This window comes from Muntiacus reevesi, chromosome 4, assembly GCF_963930625.1.
Source record: "Muntiacus reevesi chromosome 4, mMunRee1.1, whole genome shotgun sequence".
NCBI lineage: Eukaryota > Metazoa > Chordata > Mammalia > Artiodactyla > Cervidae > Muntiacus > Muntiacus reevesi.
Window position 1 is genome coordinate 87,594,691 of NC_089252.1, and position 21,105 is coordinate 87,615,795.

At 41.2% G+C, this 21,105-nt stretch overlaps 1 protein-coding gene across 1 annotated transcript in view; it reads right to left on the reverse strand.

Annotated features, from left to right (window-relative positions):
• GXYLT2 (glucoside xylosyltransferase 2) overlaps nucleotides 1-21,105 on the reverse strand; it is a 78,905-nt gene that overhangs the window by 19,416 nt on the left and 38,384 nt on the right. The window contains exons 4-5 of the mRNA XM_065933281.1: nucleotides 3,180-3,431; nucleotides 1,402-1,525 (exon numbers count right to left, since the gene is read on the reverse strand). Coding sequence (XP_065789353.1) covers nucleotides 1,402-1,525; nucleotides 3,180-3,431 — 376 coding nt within the window. The remainder of the gene's footprint in view (nucleotides 1-1,401; nucleotides 1,526-3,179; nucleotides 3,432-21,105) is intronic.

The window sequence follows — 21,105 nt, forward strand, 5'->3', positions numbered from 1 at the left end:
CTGTGGTATTGTGTGTGAGCGCAGAATGAGAACCTACAAAGTGAGGAATGCACATCCTCAGTGGGAGAAGGAAAGTCTAGCCTGGGCTACTCAGCCTTTTCCCTTGCCTGTTTCAGGTCTTCCTGCTCTAGATTTCTACAGGACACCAGTTTGCTTATTAAAAAAAAAGTATCCTTTGTGTCTAGACTAACTCCAGGGGCCTTTTATTTGTAGCCAAGAGTCCTACTCAGTATAACTACACCTAGAAAAAAAGATGGAATCTGCTTAAGAAGAAAAAGGAGGAGGGGCTGACTTTAAAGTCCTTGTTGCTATCAGAGTGAAATGGACTAAAACACACCACAAACCAACAGCCAACACACCCCCTTCATCACAAGAGTTAGTATCAGGAATCTTTCCCAGAAATGAAGTCCATTATGTATCAACCTGTTCTTTTCTCTTTTCCAGGATTTGTTCCTTTTTGATTCAAAGACATATGAGATTAGGCTTTATTTCCAAATTTTGTAAAAAACCAAATACAGGTACATACAGAGACAGAAGTCTTAGAAAACAGGAGCCTCTATTTCAGGATTTTTTTTTTTTTTGGTCACATCGTATGGCTTATGGGATCTTAGTTTCTGACTGGGGCTCAAACCCTGGTTCAGGGTGGTGAAAGCCCAAGTCTTAACCACTGGACCACCAGGAAATTCTCTATTTCAAGATTTTTAAAGACCAAGGAGGGTCCTGAGTAGGTTATGAAGAGGAGTGATTTTTTTTCCCCAGAGATCTTTCTCAAAGAGAAAACATGGTTTTGATTTCAATCACATTAAGTAAGACTGTAATAAAGATGAAAGAAAAGAAGAAAATGTTTAGCTTTAGGTGTCAATATAAAAATGCAGACCAGAAACTTACATCCCCCTTCCTTCCCCAAGTCCACCAAATCACTGACTTGAAGAATTTCTTTGCCCCAGGTGGAAAGAAAGAGGGATATGTATTCTTGGTCCCTCTTCTACATTGTTTTAACCCTGAACAAGTCCCTTCACTGTCAGGATCCCAAGAATCAAGTCCTTTCAATCTAGCAATTGTTCAGGCTATGGAGGGCCCTGGCGCGTGGATTATAATGTTTTCATTTAGGTCTATGCCACTTATTTATTTTGCCTGTACTTCTTCAAAGAATGGCATGGCAAAAACCAAAAGATATTCTTGAAAAATGGAGCCCAGTGTTGGAGGTTTCAACATTTGACCTTTTGTGTTGGCAGCGAGAGGATGGCCCACGTGAGACCCCAGGGGCGGATGACAAGGCCCCCTTTGGAAGGGGACACAGGCGTGATTCAGGCTCCGCCAACACAATCCAGGCTGGAATGTGTTCTGTGGGGTGAGGTGGGCGAACTCCTCCATGAACCACATTGTTGAAAGAGAACCTACCTGGGTTGAAATAAAAAATAATATTTAATAAGTCCTGGTCTCCCCACGTGATGGCATTCTTGTACTTCTGGTAGAGAGGGTACAGCATGTCCTCCCAAGCCAAGCCTGTTGAAATCATGCTGTTCTGGAAAAGACAAAACCATCACACTGGCTACGGCACGGCAAATACATCTGATCTGCTGAGTATCGGTGTACAGGGATGAGTTCTCCCCTGTACTCTCTGCCCCCCAGAGTGAAAATGAAATCAGTAGAGGAAGGGTCCTGCTGGCCTTAAGGCATAGAACAAAGCAAAACTAGGACCGGAGACCGCACACACGGATGGCAGATGAACCTGGAACTAGAAGCGGGCCTATGGCTTCTCAGAAAAGCAGGCCCCAGATCGAACCTTCCTTTGTTACACTAAATTCTTGCCTCAGAAGTGAAGGAACAAAATACAGATACCATAATTAAGGTATCTTAGTTCATTGGAAGGACTGATGCTGAAGCTGAAACTCCAGTACTTTGGCCACCTCTTTTTCATTGGAAAAGACCCTGATGCTGGGAGGGGTTGGGGGCAGGAGGAGAAGGGGACAACAGAGGATGAGATGGCTGGATGACATCACCGAGTTGATGGGCATGGGTTTGGGTAGACTCTGGGAGTCGGTGATGGACAGGGAGGCCTGGCGTGCTGCGATTCATGGGGTCGCAAAGAGTCAGACACGACTGAGTTACTGAACTGAACTGAACTGAACTGAACTGAAGGAAAAATACCCTTTCCTGATCTCACAACAATTATTTATTTTTAAGACAAAAGCAACATGCTACTGCTGCTGCTGCTGCTAAGTCGCTTCGGTCGTGTCCGACTCTGTGCGACCCCTTAGATGGCAGCCCACCAGATTCCGCCGTCCCTGGGATTCTCCAGGCAAGAACACTGGAGTGGGGTGCCATTTCCTTCTCCAATGCATGAAAGTAAAAAGTGATAGTGAAGTCTCTCAGCCGCGTCCGACCCTTAGCGACCCAATGGACTGCAGGCTCCTCCGTCCATGGAATTTTCCAGGCAAGAGTACTGGAGTGGGCTGCCATTGCCTTCTCCAAAAGCAACATATTCACACTAAATATTCAGACAGCACACAAAGATGTAAAAAGTAAAGATATTTTTCCTTCTGCTTCCTACAATTCCCATTCCCACTTTCTCTAGATGGAGCCACAATTAATGACCAGTTTCTTAGGTATTCTTCTGGAAACTTCTAAGGCATAAAAGGAATCACACCCTGTGGTACCATGCTTTGTTGCATTTAAATTTTTTCACTTAATATTTTTTTAGAAATCTTACTTATCTCACTTACAGATTTGACCTAATCCTTTTTAGTAGGAGGATAATTTTTTTTGACTTGTTCTCTACTGATGTTAATTTAGGTTCTTCCAGTTCTTTGCCAAGATAAAAGCTGAGGCCTTGTTCATTTATCTCTGTATATTTATGTAAATTTATCCCTAGGGTAATTCCAAGGAGTTCTCCAAGGTTTTTGAAGGCTGAGATACACACAGGGTTTAAAGATGGAATTCAGAAATGCAACATAATGTTCCCGAATAGTAACTCTGTTGAAGAGCTTTAAATTACATAATCACCTGGATTTTCCTAAACCAACAAATATTCTGTAACTTTCCAAATGCCTTTCTCTTCCCTGGCTTCTTCTACAAGCCATCTACTTCTAAAGTCAATACACTGACACTCCGGGAACGTCACGCTGAGAAGACAAAGCCTTGATGTTTAAAAAAGGAAATATAAACTACTTTCTTACCTTGAACTGGGCACTTCTTATCCGAGTTAAATTCATTAGCATGACTCCTGAGTTAACCCCTGCAGAGCCATAGAAAGGGTGCCGGGCAAAGCGGCTGTACCAGCCGATCTTGGGGATTTCATGCTCGGGGGCCATGGCTGCAAGCTGAGTGGAATTAAACTGCCTCAGAAGCTTCCAGATGTCATCAACAGGTCTCAGAAAGAGAACATCGGTGTCCACGTAGAGAAGGGAGTCCACATCCTTTAAAATTACCTTTGTATGTATTGGGTGAGGAGGGAAAACATGACAAGTCAGAAACGAAGGAAGTGGCCTGAAAGGTCAACACTGACACTGATTTCATTGATTAACGCTAATTCTACAAAGGGTATCCTTCTTAGCTCCCATTCCTTTCTTCTCCTTGGACTTGAGGGAGAAGCATCAATCAAAAGGTAGACGCTTAAAGAAAGATCAATCTTAACCAAGATTGGTCCAATTCCAGGGCCCTTGGACTATATTTGGTAAGGGTTAAACTTCCCAGGGAATGAAAGTATCAGCAAATGACTACTTTCTTCTTCTTCTTCCAGGCTTTCTTCTTCCATCCTCCAGTAAGGCCATCTGTCCTTCTCTTTTAGTTTTTTCTTGGAAAATCTAGGGCAGGCATTAGAACACTTGAAGCTGGACAACTAGAATAGTTCATGCCAGGCTTTAGGGTAAATACTCTGTCTCTGGATCCATTTCTCCCACTGTTGGTGGGTATGGCTCTGCATCCTTTTGAAATAATATTTTCCACTAAGGTTTAGACTTGGAAATAGGCAAAGCAAGTCATTGGCCAGCTTTGTCTGCAGCGATTGGCAAATGCTTTTCTCTAAATGACTGCTGCTGCTGCTAAGTCACTTCAGTCGTGTCCAATTCTGTGCAACCCCATAGACGGCAGCCCACCAGGCTCCCCCGCCCCTGGGATTCTCCAGGCAAGAACACTGGAGTGGGTTGCCATTTCCTTCTCCAGTGCATGAAAGTGAAAAGTGAAAGTGAAGTCGCTCAGTCATGTCCGACTCTTAGCGACCCCATGGATTGCAGCCTACCAGGCTCCTCCATCCATGGGATTTTCTAGGCAAGAGTGGGGTGCCATTGCCTTCTCCGCTCTAAATGGCTAGGGAATAATATTTTAGGCTCTATTGCAGCTACTCACCTCTGTTGTAGGATAAAAGCAGCCATGGACAATATATAAACAAATGAGCATGGGTAATTCCAGTAACACTTAGGAACACTTAAATTTAAATTACATAAATCTTTAGATGTCACAAAACCTTCTTCTTATGTTTCTTTTGTCAACCATATGAAACATAAGACATTCTTGACTCAAGGGCTCTGGTTTGTCAACCTCTGTTGTAGATCATTCAAGTCAGCCGCCTTAAGTAAATAAGTTCTCCTTTGCTAAATGCTTTTTTGCTTACCAGAACTGTGCCCTGGGGTTTGAGATTTCAAAGCCATTATTATTATAGTAATAGGGTTATTTGTCTTGTTTTGTTACCATTCTCCCAAATTTAGAGGTAGCTTAACCAAAGGATCATCATCCTAAAACCATAACAACACTTGTTATGGCCTGAAAGTCTTTCCAAAATGCATATGTTGAAGCCTTAACACACAATGTGATGGTATTTAGAGATGGGGACCCTTGGGAGGTAATTATGGTTACTTGGGGTCCTGAGGGTAGAACCCTCAAGATGGGATGCACGTGTGCAAGCTCAGTCATGCCTGACTCTTTGCGACCCCACAGGCGGTAGCCCACCAGGCTTCCCTACGGGATTCTCCAGGCAAGAATACTGGAGTGGGTTGCCATTTCCTTCTCCAGCAACATGGGATCCGTGTCCTCATTAAGAGACATCAGACAGCTTGTGTCTCTCTCTTGCTTGCTCGCTCTTACGCTCATCTCGCTCGCTCTCTCTGCCATGCGAGGGCACAGTGAGAAGGGCAGCAGTCTGCATGCCAGAGAGAGGGTTCTCACCCTAATCTCAGACTTCCAGCCTCTAGAACTGTAAGAAAATACATTTCTGTGGTTCAAGTCACCCAGTTATGGTATTTTGTTATGGCAAGTTAAGACAATATTCCACCGAGATCCCAATATTTAAAATTGATGAACAGGGGCATTATATGACACAAGCATCATGGAGATTTCAGTTTTGAATAATTTAAAAACTTACATGATTAGTTGTAACATTTATCTTTCCTTCCTCATGTAGTAGAGGAATAGAATTTACATGTCAACAAAATGAAATAAAAAACAGATTATCCAAATTAAAAAAATACATGTAACCTTGTTAAATACTTTGTAAATACATTAATCATTGCTGGGAATTCCAGCACTTATCCCAGGAAAAGTTCTGTTAGTAACAATACTACACAAAATAAATTAGAGTTTAAAAAAAAAAGTGAACTGAGCTATTCAGTGATAAATATACTATTATAGCCACGCTCTCCGGGAAACAAACTCACTCAGAAAGACAATGCAGATAGTGGAGTGCAGTTTATTACACCGGCGGGCCCAAGGCAGAGTCTCTTCTTAGCCAAGGACCCCGACCAGCATTTGTGAAAATCTTTTACACCCTATGTGTACACGTCCAAACCCACCACCCCAATTTCCTTAAGACTTACATAAACAAAGGAAGGGTAAATACAACTACAATACCCCCATCATTCATGTGTTATATGTTCAAACAGTTAATAATTAAGAAGCCCGCAGTTACATTCCAAACAGTTAATAATAAGTTTGTGGTCACATTCCAACCAGTTAATAATCGATAAGCCTGTGATTACATTCTGATAGATATGTAAAAAAATTTATGACCTGTCTGGAGACAGGGGTGATTACGGTATGTTTCCTCTTAGACAATGAGTAACCTGGATGTGATCTTCAAGATTTCCCTGCCCAGAGCGGGTCTTATCCTTCCATTGTCATTCCCATGGCCGCTAAGCACAGAGTTCAGAGTCTACTGGAGAGGTGGCCACGCACGACCAGCACGGACAGGCCTGAGATGGAGTCCAGGCCCTATGAATTCCTTCTTCAATACAAGAGACTTTAAAGACATATTAAGGATATTAAAAAGCATGTCAAATATCTCATTATGATTTTATAATAATTATAGGTTGAAATGATAAAACTTTGGATATACTGAATTAAAATGTTATTAAAATTAGTCTCATGTTTTTTCTTTTTCAACATAAATACTACATACTAAAAAATTACATAGCTGTGCAGATACCATTTCCTTTTACACTACAAATGGTAGCATAGCACAAACAATGTCTCCAGTCTTTTTGCTCTCTTTTTTTTAAACTTTTTATTTTGTATTGGGGTATAGCCGATTAACAATGTTGCAATGGTTGCAGGTGAGCAGCAAAGGGACTCAGCCATACATGTTCACGTCTCCATTCCTCCTCAAACTCTCCACTCATCCAGGCTGCCACATGACATTGTTGCCTGCTGTTGTATTAACCAAAACAATACATGTAGGAGGGCTTTCCATTCAGTACACAGAGATTTTACCTACTTATTTTTCTGTATAGCGTTCTATTGTGTGGATCTATCATAACTTTTTAAATCATCTAAATAGAACACTTAGGTTCTTCTCAAGCTTTTGTTATCACAAACAAGGTCACAATGAAAAAAAATCCTCATCTTAATTTATTTCAAGTATACAACACTTAGGTGGGCTCTTTTTGGTATACAGATAATATTTCAAAACAGACATCTAAAAGTAGCCTAATGATACATCTCAGGGACAGCACAGAGGATAGGTAGTCCTTAGGAATCTTGAATCGCATTCGTGAGTTCAAATCCTGGCATCATGAGCCCTGTGACTCTGGATGAATTCCTCAGTCTTTGCAGGCCCCAGGTCCCCATGTGTAAAAAGTGGAAAGCAAGACCTCCACCACTACCACCCCTGTCCCCGGACTGTCACAAGCATCCAGTGAATAAAAGACACAAGGAACTTGGTACACAGTAAGTACTCAACAAATAGCCACACAGCCTGGATGGAAGGGAGTTTGGGGGGAGAATGCATACATGTATATGTATGGCTGAGTCCCTTCACTGTTCACCTGAAATTATCTCGTTAACGATCGATTATACCCCAATACAAAATAAAAAGTAAAATAAATATATAAATAGCCACACTGCTACTATAAGAAGTCTCTGTGCTTTTTCTTTGAAAATGTTGACTTAAAAAAAGTCTCAACCTAAAAGTTGAGAGTTATGTTTTATTCGGCAGAAATTTCTAGGAGTTAAGCCCAGGAGGAAGCATCTCAAGTAGCCCTGAGAGAACTGCTTCAGAGAAGGTGGGAGGATGCAGGGGCCGGTGGAGGGTGAGGGTGGGGTGGGTGGGCAGGAAGGAATCAGGTTATACAGAAGTTTGCAACAGAGGCAATGTAGTTTGAATATCAAAAGAATTTTTGTGATTTAAAGAAAACCAGGTATCTAAAGTTAAGGAATTTAGTGCTTTTCTACGTATAGGAAGATGCAAGAGTCTGGGCTCACTGAAATCATTCCTTTCATATGCATCTAAGCTATCTGGGGCCAGTATCCTGAGTTTTTCCAATTCTGAGATCCTCAGTGCTCACCTTAGGGAGTGGCTACAACCTGAGGGCTGCCTGATCTCTCAGCTAATCTCCTTCCTGAATGACCAAAGGGCTCAGAAATTCACATTTGGAGGGCTGGAATGGCTGATGACTCTGACATCCTTGCTTACTGATATGGCAGGAAATACTCCCTTTCTCAAAAACTTCAAATGTAGTTAGTTACCATTGGCATCAGTGGCCACAGTACTTCAAAGCATGTGTTGACCATAAAGTGTTTTTTACACAAAATCTAGCAGAGAAAAAAATGGAAGGTTTTGAACTTTTCTAATATCATAATCCACTTATTACCTTGACTGAAAACAAGAGCACAAAGGTCTCTTTACTCTTCATCTGAGAAAAAAACAAAAACAAAACAGAAAAACCCAACTCCTTCTATAACATTGCATCTCCTGAGGCTAATTCTGCAGCAATTATTGGTGGTATTAATTTGAAGAGGATCACTGTGGCCACGTTTTAATGGGCAGAGGAATACTTACCGAAAGGGTATAAAACCAGCCATTCTAATTCCCTTATGGAAATTAGCACTAGAAATGAGGCCTTTGGTTTCTAAGAGAAGGGCAAAAAGAGGCACAGGAACAGACAATAGCTATTTGTATACAAAGCTGCTCCGGCTCCATTCATCATCCCAACCTGGGCAGCTGCCTCAGGGGAACCCTGCTGGCTCTCTGCGCTAAGTAAGGATCAAAGGCTGGCCTTGGGCAGCAAGATTATCAGGCCTCTGGCTCTCATTCAAGTTCATTATTTGCTCCCACCTTACTCTGACAGCACAACTCTGTGGCTGAAAGTTTTGGCTTTGAAATCTAACTACTTGAGTTCAGATTCTGTTTCTACTACTAACTGAGGTCTTGGGCAAGCTAGTTCAAGCCTTCTAAGCCTCATTTTCCTTATCTTGTAGGTGGGATCAGTCACTCACTTCAGAGTGCTGTCGGGATGATTAAATGAGATAACGCATGCGAAGCCCCTGGCACACACACAGTGAGGACTCGATAAATGCTATGTGGTAGTCTTCCTGTCCCACTCTCAGGAGGGTTAGTTCCTTGACTCACAGCCCAGTAAATGGCTGTCATAGTGGTGGCTGCTGCTGCTGCTGCTGCTAAGTCGCTTCAGTCGTGTCCGACTCTGTGCGACCCCATAGACGGCAGCCACCAGGCTCCCCCATCCCTGGGATTCTCCAGGCAAGAACACTGGAGTGGGTTGCCATTTCCTTCTCCAATGCAGGAAAGTGAAAAGCAAGAGTGAAGTCGCTCAGTCGTGTCTGACTCTTCGCGACCCCATGAATGGCAGCCTACCAGGCTCCTCCGTCCATGGGATTTTCCAGGCAAGAGTGCTGGAGCGGGGTGCCATTGCCTTCTCCACATAGTGGTAGCAGTAGTAGTAAAAGAATGAGGCATATTCTCTGTTCTCAAGCAAGTTTAGTTGGGAAGACAGATAAAGCAAAGTAAGATGTGTTAATGGTAGGGGTAGCACAGAATCACAAAGAAGGGCCCCCTAAACCAGTTTGGAGTGAAAACAGGCTTCCCAGAAGAAGTGACATCTAAGCCAAGAGATTAGTAGTAAAGAACAGGGTTAAAGATAAATAAAATAGCATGTGAAAAGTCCCAGTGACCAGGAGAGAAAAACACAGGCAAGGTGGCTGATGGGCCTGAAGCTTAAAGCAGGAGAGCCAGGAGCCAAGGGTGGGGAGAGATTAGGCTGGTCAAGTGGGCAGGGGCCTGATCAGGACCTACGCAGACAAATTTGAACTTGACCCTGAGAGCAATGGGGAGATGTGAAATAATTTGAACCAGGAATTGAGGTCTGATGCTTCCTCTCCTATCCTCATCGCTCACATCCAATCTTCAGCAAGTCTCATGCACTGTTCCTGCAAAATACACTGGAACTTGCCCATTTCTCTCCCTTTCCACTGCCTCACCCTCAATTCAAGGCACCTTTATAGCACTCCTAGAATTCTGGAAAGGTCCATTCACTGGCATTCCACCCCCGATCTATTCCTAACAGAGTAGCCAGAACAATTTTTAAATCTCCAGTGTCATTTTTTCTTGGACCCATGGGTTATTTACAAGGGGGGTTGCTTAATTTCCAAATATTTGGGATTTCCCAGTTATCTTTTTACTATTTGTTTCTAACTCAACTTTCTTATACTCAGGGAGCATATTCTGCATGACTTCAATCCTCTCCCTTTCACTGAGACTTGTTTTATGGCCCAGCATTTGGTGAATGGTGAATGTTTACCCTGCAGTTGTTGGGTGGAGCATTCTATAAATTCTATAGCTACCAATTAGGTCAGCTGGTTGATAGTGTTGTCAAGGATTTCCAGGTCTTAACTGATTTTCTGTTTACTTATTATAACCACAGGAGCTCTACAGAGTTCTACCTAAAGAAACAAAGAAAGAGTGGAGAAATATGAAATTACTGCAAGTTCATTTACATCAACAGATACGATTTGGGAGCCATCATTAATTTTCACACTAACAAACAATTATCAAAAGGAAGAGTGTTGAAGTCTCCCATACTGACTATGGATTTGTGTACTTTTCCATTTCTCTAAGCATGGTTTTGCTTTCTACAGCTGGAAGCTCTGTTATGAGGGTGTTAGGTGCACACTCATTTACAATATAATATACTCCTGATGGATTGAGCCTCATATCATTATGAAAGATCCAAAGGGCTTTTTAAAAAACTTACATTAGATGATACCACTTTCACCTTTAAACCTCTTCAAGACTTTTCACTGCACTTTCGTTACACATGAATTGTGGTCTCTAAAAGACAGACATACTCTGACCCTATGGGGCACCGACTTCCTATCAGTGGTGATCTTTCACCTCCTAGCACAACTCTGGCATCAAGACCTTCAACTTTTCATTATGGCTCAATTACTATCAAAGTCTATAAAGGGTGGGGAGCAAAACAGACTTAATAGGAAGCCAAAAAACTTCCATTTCTCTTCCTGCCTATATAGCCAGAGTTTCCACTGTCAGAGACACACTTAAATCTTTGCTTAGTTAGAAACTAACACATTTAAGTCCTCCACTTTCAAAAAGAAAACATAAAGAAGAAACTATCCCATTTAACAAAGGAATTACCTTTTGGAAAAGGCTTTTTTTGTGTTTTGGTTTGTTTGCTTTGTTTGTTTGGCCAGGCAGCATGGCTTGTGGGATCTTAGTTCCCTGACCAGGGATTGAACCTGGGCCACAGAGCCCTAACCACTGGACATCAAAGGAATTCCTAGGAATCATCTTTTGGAATGGTCTCTCTCACTTTATTCCCTATGTTCAAAGCACCCAAGGTGAAGAAGATAAGGCGCTCAAATCTAAAAAACAGTGTATCTATAGTTTATGAAATACATGTGGAGTTCTTATGCTTTAGTTAGTTTCAAGGTTTGTGAGCTCTTGTTTTAGACAATTGCCTAAAGTATCAAAACTGTGATTAGCTTGAAATTAATGATGTCCCCAAATCATATCTGTTGATATAAATCAGTTAACAGTAACTTCACATTTCTACCCCTTTCCTTGGCTCTGGAGATCAAGCTCTAGGGACCATCTGTGATTTAGGATAAACATCATCCCAGGCCTGTGAGCAAAGTGTTACCAACAGATTCCCGCATGTGAGGCAAGACTTTCCACTTACCATTTTTGAATGCCTTACTCAGCCTGTACATATAAGCTCAGGTGTGACCTCCTCAGAAATGCCTCCTTCCTCTTGCCTTCCAGCCTCTCCAACACACCACTATACTACCTCTGTCCACAACCAAATTATTTTCTCATCTATTGCTTGCCTTCCCCAATTAGAATAGAAGTTCCATGAGGGCAGGGACCTTCTAGATCTAGTGAACTTCTAAAGTTTGTGGGCCTAATGTAATGCCTAGATGACATATTAGGCATCAATAAATATTTACCCAAAGTAATGACTTCAATCACTGAGCTGTCTCAGAACCATTGTAACTTTAAATATGCTTCAGGGCTGACTGCAGAAGAAAGAACAGGTCCTGAGAAATGAGAAGGTCTGTGCATAGCTGAAGAATAAAAGAACCACGTTCCTGAAGAGAAAACCAACATAACACCTACTGTGCTGAATATCATTCTTGTGCTGGTGTGGTCCAGGGTGTCACCCTCCAAGTCTCTGTTAACGGGGCAGCTAAGTTGCTAAATATGTATAATATCCCATTTCCCTACCTCTCCAGGATTTTAAAAAGACCCTAAGAACTGAAGGAATCGAAAGGGAGCTGGAGGAGGCAAAATGGAGCAGGAATCTATGGTTCTTGGCCCCCATGACCTCTGCCTGCCTTTTGTCTGTGAAAAGAGTTTAGCTAAAGAATAGGTTTAATCCGAGAAGTAAGAAAATGAAGCAACAAAGGAAAACAGTTTGATGAGATGAAATAACGATTTGGTCATTAAGCATAATTAAGGATCTTTAGTTCCTTCTCAAGGCCTACAGATAATACTTTGAGCCATATCCTGTGAGCTGTCTTACAGACCGTGAAACCCCCACCAGATGGGAGAAGTTAACTGCATGATGATCAGACTGTAGCCACGACATAAGCTGCCACTTTCTTAGAAATGGCCTCAAGGAAATGGGAATAAACGGACCCCAGAACTAAAGATAAACTGTATTGAAGACAATCAAGGTGACACTGGTTAGACCACTGATCACCAATTTCATGATGAGTTAGACCAGACTGTGCAGTTTCTGCCTCCCCCTCCCCCCAGCCCACCATAGCTGGCATCCAAAATAAAGCAAACTTTCCTACTGGCTTTTGAGTGGCAAGCAGTGGGACTCCCCATTGCCGGTTACAAAGGGAAAGGGCAGAACAGAAGCAAAAGCAAAAAAAGTCATTTAGATTTCAGTAGGACTGAATTCCAAAGGGGGGATTTGGTAAATGATGTTAGTGATAATCAGGATAGGGTTAAAGAGTTAAAACAGAAGATGGAAACAGAAAAGTGGAAAAGACATCCCAAGAAGCAAAAAAGAAACACATCTTTTATTCTTACCAATGGAAGACATCTACATTTACGAAAAACAGAGACTTGAATATAATTAAAACAGCAACAATTCATTTGTACAGTCTAAAAGTCACAGTCTCCATATACACTGTTAGATCATGACTAAACGAATGATGGTCTCCATGGAAACACACAAGAAATGCAGACGTTGTTTAACTCTGGGAAGATGAAAAAGTTCTGGAGATGGTGATGGTTTGCACAGTGTACTGAATGCCACAGACCTATACCTTAAAAATGGTTAATTAAAACATTTTACGTTATATATATCTCCTGTGTGCTTAGCTGCCCAGTTGCGTCTGATTCTTTGTGACCCCATGGACTGTAGCCCACCAGGCTCCTCTGTCCATGGGATTCTCCAGGCAAGAATAGTGGAGTGGGTTGCCATTTCCTTCTCCAGGGTTCCCCCTGACCCAGGGATCGAACCAGAGTCCCTCACGTCTCTCGCGTTGGCAGGCACATTCTTTACCACTAGCGCTACTTGGGAAGGGGCTAGATTCTGGGGCAAATGTTTGCAGTCCCCAAGCCCTTCTCATTCTACAAAAAGATAAACTGAATGGAAGAGGATTTCTGGGGCTATTTGGACTTTCTCCTCTGGAACCAAAATTCTTGTTTCCAAATCAAAATCAGAATAAAAAGGAAATTTTACATTTCAATATATATATGCAACTTGATCAAAATAAATTCCTTTTTCTTCCACCATTCTATCACATTCTTTTTCAAAAAACCTACACTGGACCTATCTTGAAGCTATTACAGAGAAAATAATTTTGGGGGAAAGGGAGAAAGACAGGTAATGACAAAGATGTCCATTGATGGCTGGGTAACCTCTGAGAGATCCTCTAGTAAATAGAGGTGGCAATCTAAGATAAGAATTCATGATTTGGAATAATGCTGAAAAGTTAAGAAGTGAACTCGTTCAGAATGCAAAGGGCCCTGAAAAACCACGCTGAGGGCTTGCCCCGACTTGATCCTATAAGACAACAGGGACTCTGGGCTGAGAATCCACATGAGAATATCATTCAAAAACTAAAAAAATCCAGGAGTGGCATGCAGGAGGGAAGGGATGCAGATGGCAGGGAGACAAGTAAATAGATCAGTACAATCATCCTTTTCTCTATTATAATTGTAGCATTTATTGTTTGTTTTAATGTAAATACACCCAGAACCAGAACACCTGGTCAGAAAGAAGTCAGCACCTTCTGTGATCCTCTGTAATTCTGGCATGTCTGTATATCCTTGCAAATGTGAATAAAAAGTTTCCATACATTATGAAAATTATTTTTTCCTCTTTCTTACTGGTTTGCCATTTAAAAAACTGTGTAAATTATACAAACTCATGCTTGTATGTTATAAAAGTATGGACAATTCAGCAATCCACAGAATAAGAAATTCAAATAGTTCTTTTTCTGCCTCTCCCCAGCATACCATCACTCCATGCTCTTATACCCTTTCTTCTTTTTTAGAATTAACTAACCATAACAGTTCAGTGAACTTCACCCCACCTCAGGCAGTTTCTACATATTTAAATATATATACAAAAATAACCTTTTCAGGGCTTTCCCGATGGCTCAGTATCAAGAATCCACCTGCAATGCAGGAGACGCAGGAGACTTGGGTTTGATCACTGGATCGGGAAGATTCCTGGAGGTGGGCATTGCAACCCACTCCAGTATACTTGCCTGGAGAATCCTATGGACAGAAGAGCCTGGTGGGTGACAGTCCACAGGGTGGCAAAGAGTCAGACACGACTGAAAGCAACTGAGCACGCAGGCACATGACCTTTTCAAGGTCAGGAATTCAGATCTCAACCCAACTGCGACCTCCTCAGACAGCCCCACTCCCCATCATTCTCTAAAATGCTTTAATTTTTTCTCATTATTCTTATTACTATCTGAAATTAGTTTGGGTTTGGTAAGTATCGCTGAATGAATGCCTTTATATATGATGTTTGTGTATGTATACATACACACACAAATGCACATAATTTTGGAGTTTTCCAAGTTGAAGTAGGGTTGATTTACAACGTTGTGTCTTTCTGATGTAGAGCATAGAGTGATTCAAATACATATATACACATATAGTCTTTTTGACATTCTTTCCCATTATAGTTTATTATAAGATATTGAGCACAGTTCCTGTGCTAGAGAGTAGGATCTTGTTATCTACTTTGCATAAAGTAGTTTGTATCTGCTAATCTCAACCTCCTAATTTATCCCTTCCCACCTCTTTCCCTTTTGATAACTAACCATATGTTTGTTTCCTATGTCTGTCTGTTTTGTAAATCATTTCATTTGTATCATATTTTAGATTTCACATATAAGAGACATCATACAATATTTGTCTTTCTCTGACTTCCTTCATATAGTACGATAATCTCTAGGTCTATCCATGTTGCGGTAAATGGCACTGTTTCATTCTTTTTTATGACTGAGTGATATTCCATTGTGTATATGTACCATATCTTCATCCACTCATTTTGTCTATGGACACTGAAGTTGTTTCCATGTCTTGGCTCTTGTAAATGGTGCTGCTACGAACATCAGGGTGCATGCATTTTCTCAAATTAGAATTTTCTCCATATATATTCCCAGGAGTTGGATTGCTGGATCGTTTGCTTCCCTCATAGCTCAGTTGGTAAAATAATCTGCCTGCAATGCAGGAGACCCGGGTTTGATTCCTGGGTTGGGAAGATCCCCTGGAGAAGGAAATGGCAACCCACTCCAGTATTCTTGCCTGGAGAATCCCATGGACAGAGGAGCCTGACAGGCTCCTCTGGGATTGCAAGAGTCGGACACGACTTAGCGACTAAACCACCACCAACCATGGCAACTCTATTTTTAGTTTTTTAAGGATCCTCTATACTGTTTTTCACAATGGCTACACTAATTTATATTCCCACCAACACATACTTTGTAATTATCTACTTTGAAATATTTCCCCTTAGTTTTAGATGTGCAGAGAACGAAGAACTTTCAGTTTGATGCTATATGTTCTCAAATATCCTTTATACTGTTAAAATAGTTTAAGATAGGGGAGAGAATTATGAACACTTGGAACGTATCATTCCTTTATAGTGCTCTTTTGTCCTGTTTCATTGCAAATCTGTACAAAAATAAATATCCACTCGATTAAATAGTGATCCACACTTACACTATTTTGAGATTTTAAACGAGGATCACTAAATTGTTAGCTTAAAATGCACAGGAGATCAGCTGGGTGCTCTGTGATGACCTAGATGGGTGCAATGGTGTGTGGGGGGTGGGGGGGTGTGTGAAAAGCAGGTCCAAGAGGGAAGGGATATGTGTATAGGATACACTTCCTTGTACAGGAGATACACAGCATTGTAAAGCAACTGTACTCCAAGGGAAAAAAAAGAAAGCATTATAATGTCCTCATTCTGAAAAAATTAACAAAAAAGCATAACTTATGTACCAAAGAGGTCATTGTACTTGTTTGAAAATAACAAGAATGTTTTAAAGGTGTCATGCCAATAAATAAATAAAGCGTACAGGAGAAAATTAAAGTATAGCTGTTTTTATTTTTGCTTCTGTTGTGCCCTCTTGTGGAATGACATATAACTTGCATATTGATTTTTGTGAAGTTTTAACAAAGACCACATTGCACCTGTGTCCTTGATACATTCCCACATGTTCCTGTTAGATAGTTAGAAAAAGGAGTCCAAGATGTTGGCTGGAAGAATCAATTAGAAGGCAAGCAAAAGAAAAAGCCCAGGAAAGAGGAAGTCAAGAACCAGAGGAGAATCTCCAGTGGGGAAACACACCCCGTTCCTTGATTGGCCTTGAGTGTATGTCTATTTGCATTCCCTTCCCTGATTGGTGGCAGGTACAAGCCCTATTTAGCATAAGGCTGGGCCAATCAGGCTCCAGGGGGAGGTGACAGAAAGTATGAAAGAGGAAAGCTAAGAGAGGTGGAGGCCACTTCTTTGGGATCAGCCTGTTTCCTTTGGGGTCTGCCCACTCTTCTGTCTCAAGGGTGTACTATCTGCTGTCTGCTTAACAAAATTCTGCCTGCTTGAGCTGTAACTAGTCTCTTGTTTCACATCTTTGCTACAAGGAGATAAGAATCGAGGGACAGAAATAAACTTGACTTGACATTCCCATCGATGAAGCAGACTCTTCAATCGGTTTAATCTTTGATCACCATGCAAACAAGATTCAGATTGCCTCTGAATTGAGCAAATCAATGATGGTTTTGTTCAGGATGGTTCTCCTAAAATTCTGGCTTGTCAAGCTTGTGTTTGGTCTTCGATTTCATCATCTCAGCTGTGGGGCCAACTGTTCTAACTGCATGCAGGCCGTTTTGCACAGGCCTTGCATTCCTGAAGGTGTCTGGTTTCTCTGGCGTGCTCTGAGATACTGGCTCTCTCAGATCTTCCATCTGCTCCCATCATCCCTTTGGCTTGCTTCCTCCTCTTATCAGGTGTTGCAATCCCAGCCAGCAAGTACATACTATCTTCTCTTGCTGGCTGCAGACATCCTGTTAGCCATGGCGACTGTCCTTTAAAGCAGAGTCCAGTTTCTGAGTCAAATGGTGCCTTCTCAGAGACTGTCTCCTCTGCTAGGGAGTTGCTGGAAACAGGATCATTGAGTTGCAAGCAACTATAGCTCTTCACTTGAATTGGACTGGTTTTCAAAGAATATTTTCCTTTTCCTTGTATATGAGAATGAAATTCAATTAACATTTACTGAATATTTGCAGGGTTCAAGTCTGGGCACTTCATAAGCATTAAATCTTCAAATCCTCTCTATGACCCTTTGATGAACTTGGTAAAGCCCTGTCCACTCATTCATGCATCCAATCATCCAGCTTCCCTCCTTCCCTCCCTTTCCTCTATCCTTCCTTCCTGCTTTTCTACTTACCTTCCTTCTTATCCATGCCATCCAAACAGTTTTACTGAGTACCTTCTGTTAATATGTGTAGTGTACGATGTGTTAGAGATCAAAGACTTTTCTCCTGGTAGGATTTAGATGCCAGTGAGAGAAAGCAAAAAATAAAACAAGTAAAGTATAGATGAAACTTTGAAGATAGTAACAGAGAAGGAAAAATAGAGTGAGGGAGAGGAGCAATTTTAAATACAATAACCTCACCGAATAAGTGAGTCTGAACAAAAACATATGTACTATTTTTATACCCAGTTAACAGACGACGATGGAAAATTCATGGGAATCTTCCAAAGGAGGTAGTTTGGAATATCCTGGGAATCTTTTCTATAAATACAGAAGAAAAATTTGGCATTTAGAAATTGCAAGAAGTCGGACAGAATGACTAGACTATGTATGGGATAAACTTGGGATTCAATCCAGGCTCTAAGATATACCCCAGGAAAAAAATGAGGTAAACTTCCCTTAACTCCAGTTTCCTCATTAGAAAAAATGTTACAAATCAGTACATTCCTCAAAGAGCTGAGAAGAGCTGAGGACATCATCAATCCCAGGATCTTATCACGTGTTTGTGTAACAGTCATTGTGTGGTCTTCATGTCACTGTGTGAACCAACCACACAGTCCCCTCCTTTCAGTGGCATGTCCTGAAGACCTATCTTAAAGCCTCATTTCTCAAAGTATTTTCAATTGTAGCCCACAGTAAGAAAGGCATCTATGTCACAATGCTAAAATGTGCACACATAAATACATAAAACAGAAACAGTTTCAAAAATATTATTTGTCTTACTATAGTCATGCATGTCCCTTATTCGATTCTACTCTACTTATTTAATTTTTAAAAGAGCTGATCATATCTACAAAATTGATTTCAGGAATTACTAGTGGGGGACTTTACTGGCAGTCCAGTGGTTAAAACTCCAAGCTCCCATTGCAGGGGGTGTGGGTTTGACCTCCTGGTCAGGGAACTAAGATCCTATATGCCAGACAGCAAGGTCCCAAAAAAAATCCACACAAAAAGAGTTACTAAATGGGTCATTTGCTTAGTTCCCTGACCAGAGCCCTCAGCAGTTAAAAACACAGAGCTAACCATTGAACCAGCAGGGAATTCTGCAGTGGATGCATTTCTACTAGAATCACAAGGGTTGAGCAGTTAATGAAGGCTTGGTAAATAATTAAATATAGACAGACAGACATATGTACAAATAAATAAAAAATATCTTCAACATCTCCTGCCACATTTCCTCCCTCTCACAGCAAACAACCAATTCCAGTTCTTTGAGTATGTACCTTCACGTCTCTAAATAACACAGTAAAAGAAAAACTTAATTCTTTGAATGCACAGCACTTCTTTTTTTTTTTTTTTTTTGCACAGCACTTCTGACACCAAATGTACGGGGCTTTTCTCCAAACCAACTAATTCCCCAGCACCTCCTTTGGACACCAACGTGTCCTACAATTCAATTATGATACTATCTGAATTAGTAAGAACTACTGCAGTTGGTTACCAAAGCTTAAGGGCCCAGTCCCACAAGGCTGCCCTCCCCCTTAAGATGCTAATCATAAGTAGTGGTCCCCAGGTTGCCTACACTTTTGTCTGACTTGGCTACAAATCAGGGGTTCCCATGATTCCCTCCTCAGGTCTGATGATTTGGTATAATGGCTCACAGAATTCAGGGAAACACTTATTTTTATGGTTGGTTATACAGAATATAAAAAAGGATAGAGATGAGCAACCAGAAGAAAAGGTACATAAGATGACGTCCAGAAGCATCCTGAGTCCAGGAGCTTCTGTCTCCATGAAGTTTGCACTACTGTCTCAGAACATGGATGTCTTCATCAACCCAAAATCTCCCTGAAACTCCTCGTTTACAGATTTTTATGCAGGCGTGATCAATGATTAACTCAATCTCCAATCGCCCTCTCCCTTTCCCTTTCCTAGAGAATGGGGGTAGGGTTGGAAGTTCCAAGCTTCTAATCACGATTTGGTCTTTCTAGTCACCAGCCCCTATCCAGAAGCCTACCAAGTCATTTCATTAGGACAAAAGACATGCCTATTACCCAGGAAATTCCAAGGGACTTAGAAGCTCTAGGAAGATATTTCTTACTATGTCAGATACATCTCATCTACTGACTTTCCTACCTGAGAAGAGAATTCAGGTCCTTTCCACAAAAGCTATCAACTCCATAACACTGCTCACATATACACCTCATCTCCCAACGCAGCAACATCAAAATATCATTTTGATCAACACACAATGTTATCTTATGATGATTATTTAACATGATTCCAATTAAGCCATGGCACAAACCAGACTTTCCCTTTCTGGATAATTCTGTTTTCCCTGAAATTGCTAACTGTGGTGTTTTGTTTGTTTGTTTTTTCCTGTTGTGAGTTTGCTTAGTTGTTTATACTTCAAGCAAAGTTTCTTCTACAGCTTCCTGATTCGCTCTGATCAGGTTGCTCTGCATCTCCCTTCCCCTGAGATGCCTCTCATGCCTGCTTTCTGTGGGATTGTCTGCTTCCTGGATAGCGCATCTTTATCTTTCTGAATGTACTCCCTCGTTTTGGTGGAGCACATTATTCAGAGAGAAGACTGATGGGGGTAAATATTTTGAAACTATGCATATCTGAAAATGTCTTAATTCTACCCACATGCTTCATTTGTAGCTTGTCTGGTAAGGAAACTAGGTTAGAAATAATATTGCTTCTGAATTCAAAGGCTTTGCACCAATATTTTAGCACTTCCACCACTGCTGCTGACAAGTTTGAAGCCTTTCTGAATCCTGATCCCTTGATGTGAACATCCCCCAACCCTCCACCTTACTGACACCTAATACACTCTTCGTTTTCTCGCTATTGTTCTGAAAATTCAAGTTCTTTGTTTCACTCGATCTAGTCCGCTGTTGAACCCCTCCACTGAATTTTTCAGCCCAGTTATTGTATTCTTCAGCTCTGTGAGTTCCATTTGGTACTTTCTTATAGTTTTCCTTTTTGTTGAGTCTCACTTTGTTCATGCATTGCTCTCCCAACCTTGGTGAGCATCTTCATGACTATTACATTAAACTCTTAATCAGGTTAGTGACTTAACCCCATCTTTTCCTTTTGTTTGGAGCATGTGCCTCTGTGTCTTCACTTTCTTTGACTCTCTGTGCTGGTTTCTGTGCATTAGATGAAACAGCCATCTCTCTGACTTTTTTGTTTTTATTATTTATTTATTTATTTGGCTACACAGGTTTATAATGTTGTTCTTTTATTCCCTGTTGATGTTCTGCCTACTGCTTAATCCATTATTGAACGTGGGGCACTGAAATCTCCTAATATTGTTGGTGAATTGCCTAGTTCTCCCTCTAATTCTGTCAGTTTTTGCTTCAAGTACTCTGGGGGCTTTTACAGTTTACATAAATG